At 39.4% G+C, this 20591-nt stretch overlaps 1 protein-coding gene across 5 annotated transcripts in view; it reads right to left on the bottom strand.

The window, feature by feature from the left end:
- TIAM2 (TIAM Rac1 associated GEF 2) overlaps positions 1-20591 on the bottom strand; it is a 297053-nt gene that overhangs the window by 11845 nt on the left and 264617 nt on the right. For all 5 annotated transcript variants that reach the window (XM_044001912.1, XM_044001913.1, XM_044001911.1 and 2 more), the window contains 8 exons: positions 17371-17556; positions 11826-11894; positions 9420-9545; positions 7982-8090; positions 6350-6529; positions 3848-3966; positions 883-991; positions 185-243 (listed from right to left, as the gene is read on the bottom strand). In XM_044001912.1, coding sequence (XP_043857847.1) covers positions 185-243; positions 883-991; positions 3848-3966; positions 6350-6529; positions 7982-8090; positions 9420-9545; positions 11826-11894; positions 17371-17556 — 957 coding nt within the window. The remainder of the gene's footprint in view (positions 1-184; positions 244-882; positions 992-3847; positions 3967-6349; positions 6530-7981; positions 8091-9419; positions 9546-11825; positions 11895-17370; positions 17557-20591) is intronic.

Here is a 20591-nt window from a genome sequence, read left to right as displayed (position 1 = left end):
TTTTACCTGGGGCTGGGGCTGGGGGGAGACACCAAGATTTACAGTAGCCTCATGCATGCAATTTGCTTAGCTATGTCAGGAATAAGTAAAACCAGCTAATACATGCCTTTAACTTTAAGGTCTAAGAATGAAGGTCAGGTACATAGCAAAAGATAATTTTGATGATGATTATTTCAAGTCTTACCAATTTCTTCTTCAGTTTGCAATTTTCTTTATAAACCAGTATGACAGCTCTCTTAAAAACTAAAAAGGAAAAGAAAAGGAATTAACCAAAGTGGAACAAAACCCTTCAAAATAAATGTTATTTTATAAGATATCAAACTATGCCAGGATATGAAGCAAAAGATAGTGCTTCCTTCTGTTCGTATTTGAATTATGCAGAAGAACCTGCTTATTTAAAAGCTATTCTCTCAAATGGAACATGGCATTGACTTTGGGCAGGGGAGAGGAGGAGATGAGCACTCAGTGTTCACTGCAGTAACTAAACACCATCTCCAATTGCTCTCTTGTCCTTGGGAGAACTTTGCTAAGCTTAAAATGGCAGGCTAATAAGAGAGCAGGTTTCTAAACAGCTTCAGGAGAGCTGTTCTTATCACTTTTAGTAAGAACGACCAAGCTGAACAGCTTGGGGTGAAAGTAGGGTAGGGAGGGAAAGATGAGGACAAGATAATAAGTATGTAGATAAGACTCTAACACATCCTTTAAAATAGCAAAGGCCAACATGACGCCACTTCCTAACTCAAACCATGACAAGGAGCTCTATTCGAACTCCCACATCAAAATCAGGCAGTTGGCTAATCTAGTGGGCTTGCTAGATTTGGGCTCTCTATTCACCATCAGCCCTCTCTGCTCAAGAGGCTGAGCCTTTAACTAAATACTAACCAAATACTGTGAGTTCAAGATCCTTCCTTGCTTTTCCTAGAGACAGGAAAGGATTCAACCAGGAAACTGTAGAGTGCAGCAGGAGCTCTCCCATGGAAAGTTCTGTAACCTGTATTGTCATTAAAAACAAAATACACAATTACCGCTCAGCTTCATTCCATCTTCCTTTGTGTCACCAGTTGTACTTACAGGCACACTATCATGCCCTCTGAAATTACCTAAGATTTAAGATTGGTGCCATGAATATAATACAGTGAGTGATAGAGGACAGGGACTAGGCCTGACATTTCATTGCTATAGGGAACCCCCAGATGAGGAGAACCCCTCTACGAGTGAAAGTCAACACCTCCTCTGCCATGTAAAGTATTAGAGAATATTGAGCTGATTGGGGAAATAATCTGTGAGAGCATTTCCTCTTATTATGATCTATCACAAAGTTTATAATCTATAAACCTAGGAGACGAGTCTTATGATGCACGTGCATCATCATTAATAAGACTGCAGTGTCCACACTGACCTGAAGGTTAGTCTTTAACGCACGGTCCAGGATCAAGTGCATTTATCTTCACTAATTCATAAACCTCTGCAGGCCTATTAACAAAAATTATGAGGCCTGAGCTGACAGAATTAGGACATTAGTGTTTTTAAAACTCCTGCTGGCTTCCAAATAGTCTCTTTCTCCTTAGGCCATTTTGTTCCTTGTCAGAAGGTTAAAAGCAGGGTTACATAAAAACAGCTATGTACCAAGCAGAAAAGAGCACAGAAATGAAATCCAGAATCTCAGTACTGGAAGGAGCCCAAGAAGCCATCTAGTCTAACTTCCTGCCCAGTGCATCAGTTCCTCCAGGGACGAGAATTCACAACCTACTTAGGCAGCCTCTTTCTTTCCTATTCCTACTCTCACTCTTAGACTATTCTTTCTTACCTCAAGCTAAAATCCATTTAAGCTCCCACCTTTTGTGCCCCATTTTCTTCTCCTTCACTTTTGGGATGGATAGGTGCCATTTCAACACTTAAATTAAGGATCATAGTCTTTATTAATTATACTAACCTTAAAAATAAGCAGGCACTCTCCTTCCAACCCTCAAGCTTAAAAAATTAAGCCAATTAAATGTCCACCAAGGCAAACATTTACATGATAAGCTAGTGAAATGTTCTGTTTATTTACAATCACCTCCCCAGATTCCCTCTATAAGCCTGCCCCAATCTTTCCATTCTATCTTCCATCAATTTTTCATATAATCCCTTCTTCTTCTCCGACTGGTCTATCTAAAATTCACCTTTCATGCTTTCCTGGTTTTTCTTAAACCAGTCCCACAGTGCAGAATGGCCTCCTCCCTTCTCTGTTGTCTAATTCTAACCTACCTTAAGTTCTGACCCCCAGTTCTATGAAGCCTTTTCCAACTGCCCCAGTGGTCCAACACTGATCCCCCTCTACTTTGAATTCCTGAAGCAATGGGCCCATCACACATTGGATATTTGCCCATTATTTCTTTGAACTGTTATTTAATTTTCAATGAGGATATATCTTAGGTCCCAAATTATGTGGTAAACTCACTGAAGCAAAGGACTATTCTACTTCTTTGTATCTCCCACAGAGCCTTGCACGCAGAAGGGGCTCGCTAAGTGTTTCTGACCCATCGTTAAATCAATACAATATTTGGTTACGTTACTCCTTGCACACAAATCTTCAGCAGCTTCCTGCTGACTCTTACGGAAAACTCAAAACCCTTTGCCTAGGATTCAAGGCCCTCAATAATCTTGAATTGTTCTATCTTTTTGGCTTTATCTCATACTTATGCTCTGTGCTCAAACTGAACTTTGTTGTTGCTGTACAGTTGTTTTCAGTTATGTCCCCATTTGGGGTTTTCTTGGCAGAGGTACTAGAGTGGTTTGCCATTTCCTTCTCCAAATCATTTTACAGATGAGGAAACTGAGGCAAGTGACTTGCCTAGGGTCACATAGCGAGTACGTGTCTGAAGCCAGATTTGAATTAAGGAAAATGAGTCTTCCTGACTCCAGGCCCAGAACTCTATTCACTACACCCCCCAAAAAACTACTTGTCCCCTAAATATGCCCCATGCACTCACATATCTAAAGCTTTGTTCACACTCTCCTTACACCTTATGTGTCCTTTATCTGTTGAGTTGTTCCCTATCTTTTAAAGTCTAACTCAAATGTTAAATCCTTCCTTGAAACCTTCCCAGATTCCCCCAGTCCATAATCAACTATTCCCATTGTATATCACCACAGCATTTAAAGGTGCACCTCTCCAATGTACTTATTTTTATTACAGTATTTCCCTATGTGGAATCATATGTCATGAGAAGCAATGGACAGAAAACTGGCTTGAACAATAGAAAAATGTCTTCATCCCCCTCTGATACTTATGGGCTATGTGACCCTGGGTAAGGAACTTCACCTCTCAATTCTAAGACTAGCAGTTACAGACGAGATGCTGCCCCACCTGGATATAGGGAGTTTTCTCATTGGGAGCTCCCTATGTCACTGAAAGCATAGGTCCAGTCCTTTGAGCTCTATGTGTCATATCACCCTACTGAACTTAGTCTAAGTACCCTGAGGACAGGTAACCAAGTGTTGTTTCACAGGACTTGGCCCTAGGAGAAATCTAATCAATGTCCACCAAACAATGTTCCCTGAGAACCAACATTCAAGCTTAAATTTCTCATGCACTAAAATTGTGATTTGCAAAAGACAAATAAGAAGGTGACATTATTGAAATAAAATTTTAATCCTTGGAGTACACAGAGTCTAAAATATATTTGAAAAGGAAGAGCTCCATTGCTTTCCTCTTATATATACTAGTAATGGACTATTACAATTGTCATCTAACTTCTTCTGGGAGGTCAATTATAAATCAATTTGTGATGACTTTCTGAGATGAGCTGACCTGTCAGGCCCCTCCTGCACAAACACAATACACAAGAGAGCCCCAAAGCCTTACCTCCTTCTCTGTCCCACTCTGTTCTGCTACAAGCTGGTCAAACACAGTGCCATAATCTTCATATATTTTCTGCATTTCATTGATATGACTTGCTACCTTTTCCATTGCCTTCAGTGCTTCTGCAGTATTAAAAACAAATGCCATTTATCTTTTGTATAATATGAATGAATTACCGTGGTGTGTTTTAAAGCCATCCCTAGTCATAACATGAAGCCTCTAAAAGTAGCCAGGAATAAAGATGGATGCCAGTACAAACACAGCAGCATCGGTCAGCCTTGCCTTGTGGCAACGCTCTGGAGGTTCTCAAATCATACACTTTCATCTTAAGCCACTATTCCAAGATATTTATTGTGCATTATGATGAATTATAAACATACCTCATAACTGATCCAACATCAGGGATCAGCTAGCAGCACACTCATGATCCACAGTAACACAGTAACAATTTTAAAGACTACCATTCAGGAAAATGGGGAGATTGGGTTTCCTGACTATGCACACTTGGCATGGGTAACGGGTTTCTTTTTCTTTTGTTCCTTTAAAATTTGAAGGGTGTGAAAGTAAATGCTTGCCAATTGAAAAATAAAATTGAAAAGTAAAAGCTACTCTTAATCTTAAAGGTAAATTTCTGTCCTAAAACTTGCTAATTTCAGTATATATGAGTGACATGGTTTAGTGGGAAAGCACTGAATTGGGAATCAGAAGATCCAAGGTCTAGTCCTTTCCTTGCCATTAAATTCTTCTGTGATCCTTGGCAATGAACTTCAACTTCCCTATATGTAAAATGAAAGACTCGATGAATAATAACAGGTATTTATATGGAGCTTTAAGGTTTACACATCCAGAGGATGCTGAACTTCTCACCTTCCCATCAGTGTCCTAAAAGGCATTTCCAGTTGGCTGGCAGAAGTGCCTTCTGGAAGCAGATTCACTGGGCTAAAGGGGAACTTCTTCAGGACAAGGAAAGAAAGCTACAAATAGAACAAAAGGACTTCCAGACACCAGAGTCCATAATTCACCTTTTTGCCATATGTTCTCTCCAAAATTGAGCCCACTTTTCCTCAGGCTGTATATGTGTTACAGACCTTTGGGGGCATGTCTTGTACAATTGTTCTTAATGTACTGCCTTAATAAATGTGCCTTTCTCAAAATCACATAAGGCTAGCTGGCTAAATGATTCTTAACTGATAATCTTGTAGAAATGCACACAAGTGAGGGATGGAATTTATGTCATTAGACAATCACCCCTGACCCATCATGGTTATCTCTGGACACTAAGAGAAGATATAACCAAACTCTGGGGATTTAATTCATTAGTGGTCATGGAAGTTGGGATAAATAAGGATCAACAGAGGTTACATGGGTTGCATTGCTACGAGGGACTCATGGGAAAATAGTAACACAAAAAAGGCTTCGGTTCTTACTGAAAAAAATTATGTCTGGTGGGAAGGTTAGAAGGTTTTAACTATCGCTTTTGAATAGTCACAATTGTACTAGATACTTCCTAGACACTGTAGTATAGCCACTGGAGTATATAATTTCATCTAGGAATTAGCTTGAATGACAAAAAAAGTTGTAATCTCAAAGGAAACCCTGATCAATATATTTCTCCCCAAAAGGTATGCCACAGTTTTTGTTGCTCTGAACATTAAAGCATGACTAACTTTTAAAAAGTAAGATGAATTCAGCCATTTTAAAAATCTTGCCCCATTACTCCTTTTTTTCTTTTTCTTTCTTTCTTTCTTTCTTTTTTTTTTTTTTTTAGTGAGGCAATTGGGGTTAAGTGACTTGCCCAGGGTCACACGGCTAGTAAGTGTTAAGTGTCTGAGGCTGGATTTGAACTCAGGTCCTCCTGACTCCAGGGCTGGTGCTCTATCCACTGCACCACCTAGCTGCCCTGCCCCATTACTCCTTAAAGATAAAGCTTAATGATAAATTGTTTCTTTGGTGATTTTCTTTATCTCCTCGAGCTAAAAGTATAGCTTGGTGAAGAGCAGGCTAGATGTCTCTTCTGCTTATTAACAAGCCACTCTCCTTCATATCTAAAAGAACTGCTTATATATTATTTGCAATCAATGGCATATATTTATAAACTCTAGATTTCTGAAATCATCCGAAGTAATAAAATCCAGGATGAGCATCCAAAAAGCATAAACATTTGGTTCTTGCAAAATGTTTGTTTTAAATTGAGTTTTGCCAGTAGACCTCCACAAGATGGAGCCTCCCCCAACATTATGGATCATCTGAATGTAGATACAATAGAGCCAGGAAATCCCATCCTTCATTAGGCTTCATCTGTTTCTATCATCACGGGTTCAAAAAAATGTCCAAAATGTTACCAACATTTCTGAAATTGTTCTAAAACAATTAACAGATTTACAAATCATTTTGGTGGGGAGGAAGAATACAGTTACAAGGAAGGGAGTAGAGAAAAGTCACACAGCCACATGTATTCTTTTCCTTTTGTAAAAGCACATTAATATGAGAAAGTGGTCCCATTACCTGTCAGGTGATAGTGTTCCTCACTCTCATTGTCTGTCAAGGACACTAGCTCTTTGAGCAACAGAGGGTACTTCAGAACTCTCTGAACGGGCTTAATGAGGTATGATTCCAGTGTGGAGGCATGCTGCTTGGTAGGGTTTCGGGCATCCAAGAATGCCTTAAATGCTTTGTCTGTTTTAGCTGTAAGTCATGAGACAAAAGAATAAGCTCTTGTTTGCAATTGCAATTCCAGATCACCTTATTAAACAAGGATAACTCTTTAGATATCTACACCTTTATCATATTGTATATTTGGGTATATCATATCTCACCCAATTAGACTGTAAGCAACCTGAGGGCAGGGATGTTGTCATTCTCATCATAAATCCACCTAATAAATGTTTCCTGAACTATATTGATGAATTAATTTAAGTAGAAGCTTCCTGATTCTAGTACTTACTGCTATTTTAGTGTTTGGTATATATTTATGTTTTCAAATTCATTAACTACACATTTTATTTATTCAAATATGTCCTCTGGTGAAAAAATAAATCAATGCATAACTATGTCACAGCATCCAATTAGCAAAGTCCAAAAACATCTTAACAAGGATGCCACAAAGGTAAAAAGTAAAATCACATTTGGCTTCTTCAGATAGTTCAAGTATGGAGAATTTGCCACCTGAATTTTAAATAAATAAAAAACAGGGGATTAATAAAAGCATTTTCATGAGGAAATTAATAGGTAAAAAGCAAGAAATTTACTGACACACAAAAATGATTCCCTAGATTGGTTTACTTGTAGGAAGGATTCGGGTGGAAAAATAAAGCCTCACACATTATTTTGTATTTGCCCTGTCCCTTGTCATAAATGACTACCTGAAAAGCAGAATTCTCTCCACATAAAATGTTGAGTAAATGAAACTATATTTGACCTTTGAAAAGGAAAGTCTTAATAATAACTGATCTAGAGTGGACTATGATGTATGTGAGATTTTTCCAAACAGTTCTCACAAAGAAATTTTCATTGTAATGGGAAACCAGCTGGTTCTGAGCCTTTTTGCCTTTAAAGAATATCTCTAGAAGTTTTGACTTTAAATTGCTCATAAAGAAGAGTTGGGGTTAACATGATTTCCTATCCTGAAATCTGGGTAGGAAGTTAGTTTAGGGAATGTGAATATAAAGAAGGAAGAGCAATATAAACATTGTTGTAGAACAGAAAGCAAAGATATTTAGTTATTAGCTGCTACCCAGTGCTAATAATTGTCCTTTGAGTAGAAGCTAATTAGAATTTTTTTCTATTCAATGTCACTTTCAAGACCAAAGCCACAGGCAAATCAAGTCAACAGGCATTTATTACAGCTTACTCTATCCTAGACACAGTGCTATGAGTTGGGGGTGCAAATAGAAGTTGAAATGATAATCCTAGCCCTCAAGTAGTTTACATTCTAATTGGAGGAAGACTCCAAGTAAAATGAAGCTGAAAAATTGGTGGCAGGGGAAGGGGAAGGTAAGTTAACAGAACAAAAGATGAAGTCCATAAGGATATCACCTCCTTCCCCTACCACCTCATCTTGCTAACTACAGACCTTCCATTTATCACATCAGTAAAAGAAATTAGCACATGGGAATATTGCCCAGAATTGCCACTTACCTCTCTCTAGAACTTTTTGTACTTTAATATGATTGGCACAGAATCCACTGTACAATTTAAAATGGTCTGCATAATAAAGGAAAGAACCTCCAAGGGAGAAGAGTAATTTCTGAGGGGAGAAAAAAAAATCAGAATATATTAGAGCACTTTTTTCCCCCTTCACAGTAAGACTAAGTTTAATGAATGTTAGTAGTTTACAATAAAGTATTTGCTCGGGATAGAGTCAGGTTAAAAGCATAGTTGCCATATTCAAAGAAATAAGTGGCCTAAAGCAAATATCCCATATCTTTTTTGTATGTATACAGATCGTTTAGTCTGGAATAAGGCTGCCCTGTTCTGTTCTTTCCCTCCTAAGTCCCACTGCCCATCTTTCAGGCAGTTCAGTCCTTATCAGCATCTCCACTGGAATATATACTTTTTTCAGCTATTCGTGTGTGTGTGTGTGTGTGTGTGTGTGTGTGTGTGTGTGTGTGTGTGTGTGTGTGTACAATTGGGGTTAAATGACTTGCCCAGGGACACGTAAGTGTCAAGTGTCTGAGGCCACATTTGAACTCAGGTCCTCCTGAATCCAGGACTGGTGCTCTATCCACTGTGCCACCTGGCTTCCCCTTTAGCTATTCTAATAAAGATTTCAGTAGGAAAAGAGACTTTAGTCATAACTAAATAGAGGTTTTAATTATTCGCATTAATCATTTTTTCCATGCTGTAATGATGACTTTAAGGCTTAAAATACTGTAAAGCAGGTGATATGGTTATTTTACAGAGGAGGAAACTGAGGCCCAGAGATACCAAAGTAACTTGGCCAGGGGTCACACAGCTGGTAGGAATCAAAGCCGGTGATTCTAAGTCCAGGCCTCTTTCTATTACACCATGCTGCTTCTCATGGATTTCTTTTTAAAACTCATATTTTTGTCCAGGATTTTTAAGGCTTCCAGCGCCCTTTATTACATTCAGTACTCCCATAAATCTTCGCAACAACCTTGTAAGGAAACTGAGAAAAAGTGACCTGCCCAGTGAACTGCTGGCAGTGTCTAAAGCAGGATAAAACTGGCCAAACCCTCCATTGTTCAATCCACTAGGATCTTTCCTTTTCCTATCACACTACCCTTATCCTGGATACTGTTCTGCCTAACATTTATACCCAAATACCAGAAGATTTCTAGCTTTATCGCTTATACCAGACATGTGGCTTTGGGTGAGTCACTTGGCTTTTCTGGGATTCTATTTCCTCATCTATAAGTTGAGGGCATTGGCAGGGACAATCTCTGAGGTTCCTTTCAGCTCCAAAATGAAACATAAAACCTACAGCACCTTATAGACAGGTTTGTGTGGAAATCTCTTCAGAAAACACAAAATGTTATTAAAATGTGAGTCTTCATTTTAGAATTCTCTACAAGAACCCGACTATTCTTTGGAAGAGCAAATCCAAAATACTCACTCTGAACTGGGAAGGAGTTTCAAGTCTGTTAAAGTCAGAGGATGAAGAAATACCATCCTCCAGGGTCTCCAGAAACACCTTTTGAAACTCCAGCATTTCTGGCAAACTTCCAAAAAGGGACTCCATCTGCAACAGATAGAGCGTACACATTTAAATACCACATGAGAGGTGCTTAGTGTTTGTTGAGTTTTACTGAAAGATTGTTAACCTCTCCACTTCAGGAGTTGCAATTTCATTGGTCTAAGAAACTCCCAATGAGGAAACTCCTTTTGCCAAGGCAGATAATCACCTATTCTTCAGTTTACAGCATGACCCCAGGGTCACATAGGTACTATGTGTCAAAGTCAAGATTTGAACTTAGGTCTTGGTGACTCTGAAGCTGAGGAGTTTGTATCCATTACATCACACCGATTCTCCATAATCTTGATACTTGATATTTTCAAAATCAACTATTGACTTGTTTTTATTCAATTCCATTCAATATCTGTTAAGTGCCTACTATTTCACAAAACCTCCTACCAGATAATATATCATACAGTGAAAAGTTCATATAACTATATCCTGACATCCAATGAGGGAAATTTATTTTATAAATTATAAAATAATACATACTTATAAATTATAAATATAAATTTTATTTTAATGAATAACCACAAAGTATACCTTGATAGAAATGCTACCAAATGAATGGCTAAAAATCGAATTCTGAATTACACTTTTAAACATATCCCCAGTGAAACAATTTGCCAAAAAAAAAATTGTTTAGGCCAACATCTTATGCCATATACCACAATGAGTTCCAAATCATTTAAAAATTGGGTGGAAAATAGATGGTGGTTTCTTTCTTATCTAGCAGGCAAACCAGCATAGGTGAAGTGAGAAGGCACCCATCGGGGAGAGATGAGGCAGTATGTGCCGACAAATCAAACCACCAGCACCACTCTGACCACCATCTCTCCTCAGACCCTACTGGAGACAGTGAAAGACCCTTGGGAACAGCAGTGCCCCTCAAACCACCATACCAGCTTCTAGTCCAGTTCTGATGACCACTGAGCTCAGAGATCATTGATGGGAAAAATCATTATGGAGAGGTGGCCCACCTTCCTCATCACCAATAGCAACAACTGCTGACCAACTGCTACCAAGAGTCAAAATGTCACAGGAGCCATGGGAGTGGCAGACATTTCTCTTGTGGAAAAAGGGCCAGCCAACCCCACCAACCACCCCAAACCCATCAACTGCCCCAAACAGGACAGGCATGCCAGCCAAGCTGAAGCAGCAAGGTACCCTGAAGAAGAGAGCGAAGGCAGCAGATACGGAGCAAGTCAAACCAGCGCCACCATCTTGACCAACATCTACCCTCAGGTCCTGCTGGAAATAGCCAAGGATCCTGAACCCAAGAACTATGAGAAGATCGATGCTTGAAGGCCAGTGCTGTTAGCATCACCCTAGGAAACATTCCTATGGCGATGCAACCTCAAAACTGTTCTCACAAGTGCCATAGCCACAGCTACTGAAAACCCAGAAAAGAAAGTTTTTGACACCAAAGTCCTTGGCATTATCAAATGGTTCAACATCAGAAACTATGGTTTTATCAGTGGAAAAGGCATTCAAGAAGCATTAACATCTGCTTTGCCACTCCATCCTAAGGACTTTGTGGCTTTTCCATTTGAGCTGAATCTTTCCATACTTGTGTTATATTCAAACAATCAATAAACATTTATTAAGTACCTACAATGTGCCAAGCACTGTGCTAAGTAATGAGGATATGAAAAGAGGCAAAAGATGGTCACTGCCCTCAAGAAGCTTACAATCTCACAGGGGAAACAACATGCAAACAAATATATACAAGGCAAGCTATATATGGAATACATAGAAAATAATGGGGCGGGGGGAGGCACCACAATTCAGAGGAGTTAGGGAATCTTTCTGTATCATCCATTAGAACGTGAAGGCCTTAAGATCAGGGACTATCTTTTCTATTTGTCACTCCAATGCTTAGCACAGTGCTTTGCATTTAGTATGTATTTAATAAATGCTTTATTCATTCATTCATTCATTCAATTGTGGCTAGGAGTAAAATTCTTAACCAAAAATTTTAAATACTTAAAATATGAGAAGAGATGATTCTGATTACATGAAATCTAAAAGTTTTTAGATTATCAAAATCAAATTAGCTACAAGGATGCTCCTGGGGGAAAATATTTGCACCAAGTATCTTTGGTAAGAATCTAATGAACAAAGTTAACACACATATAAAATCAAGGATCTGTCAAGGCTTCCAGTTTCAAAATCTGATAAGCAGCTCATCTGATAAGTATCTTCCTGGAATCAAATTTAATAGAAAGTCAGGGGGTGATGACTTTGTTGTGATACCATAGATAAACAAAAGAAAGGATTTCTCACCTCATCTTGTGTAAGAAATGTTTCGTTCTGAAGTGGTTCTAAGTACAATTCAAAAAGGCAGGTCAGATCCTGAAAATCAGAAAAACAAAAACCACTTATTTTTTATCTACACCACAAAAATAAAGCAAAAAAAAAAGTGAGGTATCAGGCTACTTCTGCAGTTCCCATGGAATCTTCTTTCAGCTTCATTTTGGACTACTCTCACTAGGAAATTTAAGCTCGTACCTTTTTTGTACTTCTTGACACTAAATTTGGTTGTTGCTTCTCATCATCCTGATAAAAAATACACTCAACTGTCTTGCATTCAATTTCTTCTTGATTGGGCTGCTTAATTAGGTTTGTTATTGACACAAATATGATCTCTGTTTACATGAGACAAACAGGACCTTAGAAAAGCAGATTTTAAATAAGCCAGCAAGTTAATAACCTGCCTGCCCAGGGAAATGCCTACCAAGGTTTCTCAACCTGAGGTCCATGAATTTGTTGGTTTTTTAAAAATATTTTGATAGCTGTGTTTAATATAATTGGTTTCCTTTGTAATCCTATTACAAAGCAGCTAGGTAGTAGAGTGGAAAGAGTGTTGGGCCTGTAGTCAGGAAAACTTGAGTTCAAATTCAGCCTTAGACATTTACTAGCTATGTGACTCCACTTAACACTATCTGCTTCAATTTTCTCACCTACATCCCAGCGTCAATCTGAGGATCAAACTAGGTATCTGTAAAGCATTTAACACAGTGCTAAGAACATAGTAGGTACTTAATAAATGTTTATTTTCTCCTTTCCTTCCTTCCTACATACCTATGTATTTTCTTTTATGCATTTAAAAACACTATTCTGAGAAGGGGTCTATAGGCTTCTCCAGACTGCCAAATGGGTTCTTGAAACAAAAAAGGTTAAGAATCATTAGTCTAAATTAACCATTATTTTCTCCAAGAGCCCAGCTCTGCTTTATGCTGCCCTTTGCATCAGTGAGAATTGACTGAGGCCCAACATAGGGGATGGGGAAGTGGAAAGAATGGGGAAGCTGGAAAATGTGGTTAACAATGTAGTTTCATTTTTTAGAAAATATATAATAAGTGCCCCAAACACTGGAGACATCAATATCCAAACAGAAATAAAATCTCCAAAGTCAAGGGGGAAAGCGTTTTAGATTATCTACCATTTGAAACTTCACACAAGTGGCCTAACAGTGCAGATAAGTTGAAGCACTTCATGTAAGGGCTCTGTTTGAAATAAAAGGAAAGCAAGATCATGACAATTCAATATTGGAATGAATCTTTTGTTTCTCATTAAATTTATTTATAAATGAATAGCACATCTACACCCTGAGAACTCAGCTAGCTAAGGAAGGTGAGGCTCATCAATATCACATTGGCCACAAGAGATGAATTCTTTAGCTGCAATGATCCATTCTAATAATGTTAGAGCTGGAAGGGTGGAAACCACATTTTACTTCAGATGATCTCAGGAGGCATCTAGACCAGGAGTTCTTAACTTGGGTTCCATGAAGTTTTGAAAAATATTTTGATAACTATAATTTAATATATTCAGTTTCCTTTGTAATTCTATATCTTTCTGTTTTACTCACTTGAAAACATTATTCTGAGGAGCCCATAAGCTTCACCCAATTGCCAAAGAGACTGATGACTCAAAAAAGGTTAAGAATCCCTGATCTAGTCTAACTTCCTTATTTTACATATGAAGAAATTGAGGCTAAGTGAGGTGAAATGACTGTTAGAACTATAACAACAGTCTCTGGCATATTTCCATGCTTTATCCAAAGGGTCCCTCAGGCTCGCTCTCTATGGGTGCATTTCTCTCTCTGCCTCTCTTTTGCACACACACACACACACACACACACACACACACACACACACACACACACACACACACATACCCTGCTCCATTTTTTCAACACTGATGAGGAAATGATGGCCCCAGAAAACCTTAGGGACTTGCCCAATGTAATAATGAGAGGTAGAGGCCAGACTAGAATGAGGTCTCATATAATGTAGCAAAATAATAATGAACTTGGAGTCAACCATCTAGGTCCCAGTGCTGACACCTCCTCCTCTTTTTTCTCATCTAACAGAAAGGGGACTGGCTGATCTCTGAGGCTTATTCTAACTCTAGCATCTTAGGAGTCTACACGCTGTGTGAGCTTAGACAAGGTACTTAAGTCTGTTTCTCCTTCTATAAAATAGAGGTGGCACCACCTGCATGACCTACCTCCTAGAGTCATCGATGGGCAATCAAATTAGATGCTGTATCTAAAATGTTTTGTGACTATATGGTGGTGTGTGATAGCATTTATATAATACCTTAAGGTGTGCAAAGCACTTTATATGTGCCATCCCATTTTCTTCTTACAACAGTACTGTGAGGAAGGTGTCATATTATTCAATTTTTTTAGATGAGGAAATGGAGGTTGTGAGAGTTTAATTTGTTTGCTCAGGGTCACACAGCTAGTAAATGGCTGAGGCAGCATTTGAACTCGGGTTTAATTGTAGGTTAAATATAATAGAGAAGAAGATAATCCCTTCTAAGGATGAGACTTGTGATTTCATCAACACAAGGAACTTACAGGTAAGACAACTCCCTCTACTAATGCAGGGCAGCATCTTCTCTGTAATTTATAACCTTCCTTTATCATTCACTATTAAATGTTTCACCAGAAACATTGAACATTAGTATAAACCACTAACCTTACTAATAACTTTAGATTGAAATGAATTTCAGTTCATAATGTACCCTAACACTATTTCAGTCTTTCCCTCTTCTTTCCCATAGGATTCTTTCTCTTTTCATTCTCATTCACTTTCCTTCATATGATTGGCTGTATTCCACTCTATTAATTCACCTCCTTCGCATGCTCATATCTCAGAGCTGCTAGAGTAGATTCTAGTGTGGGATGCTCTGGAGAAAGGTGACATGGGAAAGTTATGGGTCATGATTCTGACAAGGGCAGAACTGATCAAAATCATAAGGAGCATGCTGGGACATAGCCCCATCAACAACTAAATCTCCACTTTAAACATCAGCACCAAGAAAGACACCAAAAGCACTCGGGGAGTGGGGTGCAAATCACACGGGGCACCAGGTGGTTTGGTATTTTGCCAGAAAAGAGGGAAGGGGCCTTTTCACAAAGGGTGTTTCTCAGGAAGAGTAATTAAGATCCACCATGCAGAGGTGCCAGGGCTGGGCTGTGGAAGAGCCTTGGGACACTTGGTAGAATGTCTTGCAGTCAGAGGGGGAGGCTGAATCCCTTTGTATTGGTCCCCCTTGTTATGCAGCATCACACTTCAGGATACTCAATGTCTCCTTTGCTGTTTAGTGAAACAATTGGCTCAGGCTTCATTTTTCTATCTCCCTTAGCCAGCATAACATGACAGCTATTTATGAATGCTTACTGGATTAAATTTGTTGAAGCATGGACATTAGAACACCAGTGTCACCTAGTCGTCACAAATGAAGAGCCTTGGGATCCATTTTCAGATTCACCAATCACTTCAGAAGGGACTCTTGAGCAATTTACTCAAATTCTTAGACCTTTGCCTTTTTCCGATATGTGAAATCTGAACTCCACAGCCCTACTTATGGAATCAGAGTTGTACTAGGGTTCAGAGGTCATCTGGATCAGCCCTACTCAAACCAAGAATTCCCCCCAACTACATCCCAGACAAGCAGACAACCAACCCTGCCTGAAGCAGATTTCTAGTCTGCTTTTGAAGCAGCTCATTTCCCTTTCGGACAGCTCTGATTATTAGCAACTTGTCTTGAGCCAAATGTGTCTCCTGGTAGCTTCTAAGCATTTTCTACCATCCAAGGCCAAGTAGAATATGACTTCCAATATGAAAACCCTTTAAATATTTCAAGATGGATGCCCAAATCCTTTTTCCTCCAGATTGTCTTCCCCATTCCTTCTACTATTACTCCACTGACTTATTTTTGAGTATACCACTCAGCAACCTGTTTGCTCTATTTTAGTTTCTCAAGGACCTTAATATAGTGCCTCAAAATGGACCCAAAACTCCGGGTGTGGTCCGACCAGGACTGGACACTATAACCTCTCTCAATGTGGACAGTATGTTTCTATTAATGTAGTCTACAATTTCATTAGCTTTCTGTCCCCCGCCCCCCAACGCCCATTATGCTACTGATTCACGTTGACCTTGCAGTCCTATGAAACTAGAAGACTCTTAAGCCTCCCTCAATAGCACCTGATAGCTGAGACACCGGGATGAAAAGAAGCAGCAGCAAGTGGATACAGGCAATGAATTGGGAAAGCAAGCTTGCACTCCCTGAGTGCTAAAGAACTGCTCACTCTCTCTCCACAATCACTGATCCATAGGAGTAATAATGTGATGTAAAATGTGAGCTCTAGGCCAATTAGTTTTACTGCAAGAAAGACAAATGGTCATCCAGGCCTTTTGTTTCCCCAGAGACTGAAGAACTGCAATGGGAACATTCCCCTGGGATACATGTCAATCATTTCTTTGGACCAAAACCAGGATTGATAACCAATAAAACTAACACTAAGAGAAGATACAATTTCAAGTTCTGTTGTTTTGGGTAGGGGAAGGAAGGGAGGGGAAAAAAGAGAGTAATGGCAAATGTGACAAGAATCAGTTAAATAACAAAGTGTGAGAATGTTAGAGGGAGAAAGAACCCTGAAGATCTCCAGACTCAACTTTCTTGATTTACAAATGAGGAAATTGGGGCCCACAGAGGTGTAGTGACTCGACCTCCTCTGGTCCAAGGTCACTGTGCCACACGACCTCCAACAATCTGAAAATGGAAAGCCCTGAAAATAGCACCCCAGCACCAATGTCCCCAGGCTGCTGGGGATATTCCTTCAAATGAGGACCTACTGGGAGACTTCTCAGATGCTTTGTACATGATTATATTCTTCTGGCACTTGTTCAGCATCTATATCCCCACCCTCCACCCCCTGCTTAGGTTTAAAACTATTTCCACATTTTCTCCAACGCACCCAAGCTTAGGCTCTTCTGTGTAGGTGCTGCAAGTAGTATCTTGAGCTCTGGAGTCTACCAGTAGAATGTCAGCTTTTTGAAGACTATTTCCTTTTCATCTTTTCTTATTAGCACCTAGCTCAGTGCCTGGTACAATAGTAGGTACTTTATAAATGCTGGTGGAATGAAACTGAATTGAATTGAACAGTATCAGTAAATTTCTTTGTACTAAAAGTTTGCTAACTGCCCACTATCAGGTAAACCTCACTAAACCAACATCGGTGTCTCCATTGCTACTGATTGCAAAACATAGTCTAGTATATCTGTTCCCATGGTTTGATTTTTTAAAATTACCTTGGAAACCTAGAGAGACATGAATCAAACTTTTTTCCCTCAGAGTTATGGTGCCTCTTTTTCATCTCTGATCTTTCCCTTTTCTTGATTTCTCATAGTCTTAAGCAAGAGGCATATATTTAGTGATTTAGGGCACACATCTTTTCTGGGTACACCTGCCAAATTACAGGCCTCACAAGCACACAAGCCCATGCTCCCAAGGGTTTATTTTCTGTTACCTTGACATAAGACTTCTCTGTGTCCATGAGTTCCTGGATAACTTTCCTCAGTCGATCTGCATCAGACAGGTGCCGAGCCAGCGGCCTCGGGGGTGGTTCCTGAGCCTCCTTGGGTCCTTCCATGCCGTCTGAGTTTGGCTGGGCCTCGTTAAAGCTTCCACACAGTGCAGCGATTTGTTCAGCACTCTGAGGAATTATGAGAAAGGGAAAAAATGAAATTTTTCTCTCCATTATCACCTCTATCCACTAAAGACATAAAACAAAAATGTTCACAGTTTTCCAGAAGACTCCTTCACAAGAAAAAATTATCTGACATGAGAGCTCACATTACTTACCAAGCATTTTCTCCAAAAGGGCACTGATTTGGGTTATACAAGCATCATTGTCCTTAGGAAACAGATCTGGAGGTCAAGTGATTTCATGTTTATACAGCTAGCCAGTGGAAAAGACAGGATTGGTAGATCTGCCCATCACTGATGTCAAATGGTAACATCCCCTACATCACCATAGAATGTTTACATTGTGTCCTTCCTTAATGGCCCATCTTAGCATTAAAACTACAGAGGAGAGAGATGGGCTGGAGTGGAAGATGGAGTAGATGTGCTATATTTGCCATAAATCAGTCCCCTGAGAACAAGTACTTAACAGATCTCTAAACAGCTAAAGAGACAAGCACATTTTGTATTTCACCTATATCCAAACACAAGTAAGAAAAAAAAGTGGGACCATTCTGTACATATCCTAGGAATGATTTAATCAAAGTTAAAGCCTAATTGGCTTCCCACATTCATAATTCTTGACTCCTCATTCTGCCTGGCCCCACATGTCTCATCAGTTGATATATCTCGTCCTTGCTCCACCACATCTCTTACATCTGATCACTTATCTCTACTCAAAGAGCTTGCACCTTAGTTCGGCCCCTCCTCGCTGTGACCTGTCACCTAAATCATTGCAACTACCTTCTAATTGGTCTCCCTGCATCAAGCCTGTCATCATTCCAATCTATCCTATAGAGCACTGCCAAAATAATTGTCCATAAGGGTAGATCTGCACACAGGTAGATCTAACCTACTCGGCTAATTCCAGAATTTTCCTATTGCCACTAGGGGGATAAAGATATATTTGTGCATACATATATACATACAGTATATATTTTATGTGTATATACATATGCATGTGTGTGTATTTCTCTTTGAAATGGCCTTCCCATATGCTTGGAGTACATTCCTTCCTTACCTCTACCTCATAGAGTGCCTCTCTTTCTTTCAAATGCAGCTCAAACATCATCCTTCTGCATTAAGCTTTTCTCAACCAAAAATATAACAATTTTGTGCAGTGGTATTCACTTTACGTTTATGCTGTATGGTGTATATGTGCATGGAAGCTCCTTGTTAGGAGAGATTGCTTTGTTCTCTGTACTTGCATCCCCCAAGGCTTGGCAGGTAGAAGGCTCTTGATAAAAATAACTGTTTCCACATAGGCAAGCTGGACTTGAGTCTAAAAGCTCCCATGTGACAAGAGCCTTAGAACTCTTGGGGACAGTGAGGGTGGGCTGCTGGGTGGTGGGGCCTGTTTGGCTTCTTAACTTGGGGAACTTCTACGCACCCAAATGCCTGGATCTCTTCTGCGCACCCAAATGCCTGGATCCCTTCTCAGCACCCAAATGCCTGGATCCCTTCTCAGCACCCAAATGCCTAGCTCCATGGTCTTGTTTATTAGGCATCAAGAGGTAGTCCCAGCAAGGCACAGAGAGGAGGTTTGGAGCTCAGTGCAGCGCATTGTGACACAGTCCCCTGAGAGCACAGCAAATTCATCTGCATATCCCTGCCCCTTTGGCTGAGAACTTTCCTACCTAGAATGCCAGGGCCTTTGAGGGCCTGCTTCAGAGTACACTGCAATTGTATTCCTTGAAACTTCTGTGCTAGCACACATCACTTATTCAATTTTAAATTATTTTCTGACTTTGAAGCAACATTTGCCTCTTTTCTTCAGTTTTCTGTTGTGCCTAACATAACTCCACTTAATTTTTCTTCTAATCAATACCTTTGGTTCTTCTATCACCCTAATTTCCCAGTATGTCACTCCTCCCTTTTGCCACCCCAAAAGCCATCCCCTTCAAGATGAAAAAAAAGCAATTCAACAAGAAAACCTTAACACATCCACCAAGTCTGACAGTGCTGTTCTTTTCCCAATTCCTAGTCCTCTACTTCTGCAAAAAAGGGAGGAAAGTATATTCTCATATCTCTTCTTTGGAACCAAGAGTGGTCATTATAATTATACAGCACTCACTTTAATGTTTTTTTTCCCCTTTCCTCTTCCATTATTGTATTCACCCGTTCTTTCTTAAAGTAAAGACAGAATCTCAGCTTTGATTATTTTCTTTTGTACTTAAAAAAAGAAACTACCAGAAACAAACATGTTGTTTGCTGACTCTGCAAAACGGAAAGGAAAAACAAAGTTCTGAAGGATGTTGTTTGACCTTAGGATCCTAAGGATGTGCTTCCCACATAAACATGGAAAGACAAAGGTAAAACATCTTCAAAGAAAAACATCTCAAGATGGATATACATTAGCTCCCAAGTACATACTCTCTCTGGTTGCAGTTTCTTCAATGTAAAAATCTTAAAATCAACCCTTCAACTCAATATAAGCATTAATAAAATTAATCATCTACAGTGTGCCTAGTACTGAGTTAGTATCATGGTGGGTATAAAAGAGGTAAATGACACAGACCCTGACCTCAAAGACCTTAAAATCTAATAAAGGAGGTACACCATATATTCAAAACAATTTCAATACAATAAAAGACAGTTATAATGTCACAAGCCCAAGACTGGTGGAAGACCAAAATGTTAATAGGCATTTTGAGAATGAAAATAATACTTTGGACTAAGTAGAATTGGGGTATTTAAAATGGGGCTCTAGTATCAGCAAAGGTTTTGAGGCAATAATTTGTATGTATATTTACGTATATGAAACAACAAAAAGAATTGTCTGACTCCCAGAGCACAACTAAGCTGAGGTGTATTCTTCAAATGCACAGAGTCCAAATCTGTAATTCAATTCAGCAAGTGTTTGTTTGTTTGTTTCTGCCAGGTAATGAAGGTTAAGTGACTTGCTCTGGGTCACATAGCTAGAAAGTGTCAAGTGCCTGAGGTCAAATTTGAACTCAGGTCTTCCTGGATCCAGGGCTGGTGCTTCTTTATCCACTGCACCACCTA

The sequence above is a fragment of the Dromiciops gliroides genome, chromosome 4, assembly GCF_019393635.1.
Source record: "Dromiciops gliroides isolate mDroGli1 chromosome 4, mDroGli1.pri, whole genome shotgun sequence".
Lineage (NCBI taxonomy): Eukaryota > Metazoa > Chordata > Mammalia > Microbiotheria > Microbiotheriidae > Dromiciops > Dromiciops gliroides.
The sequence above is the reverse complement of the archived record's forward strand: the minus strand, read 5'-3'. Positions and strand labels throughout refer to the sequence as shown.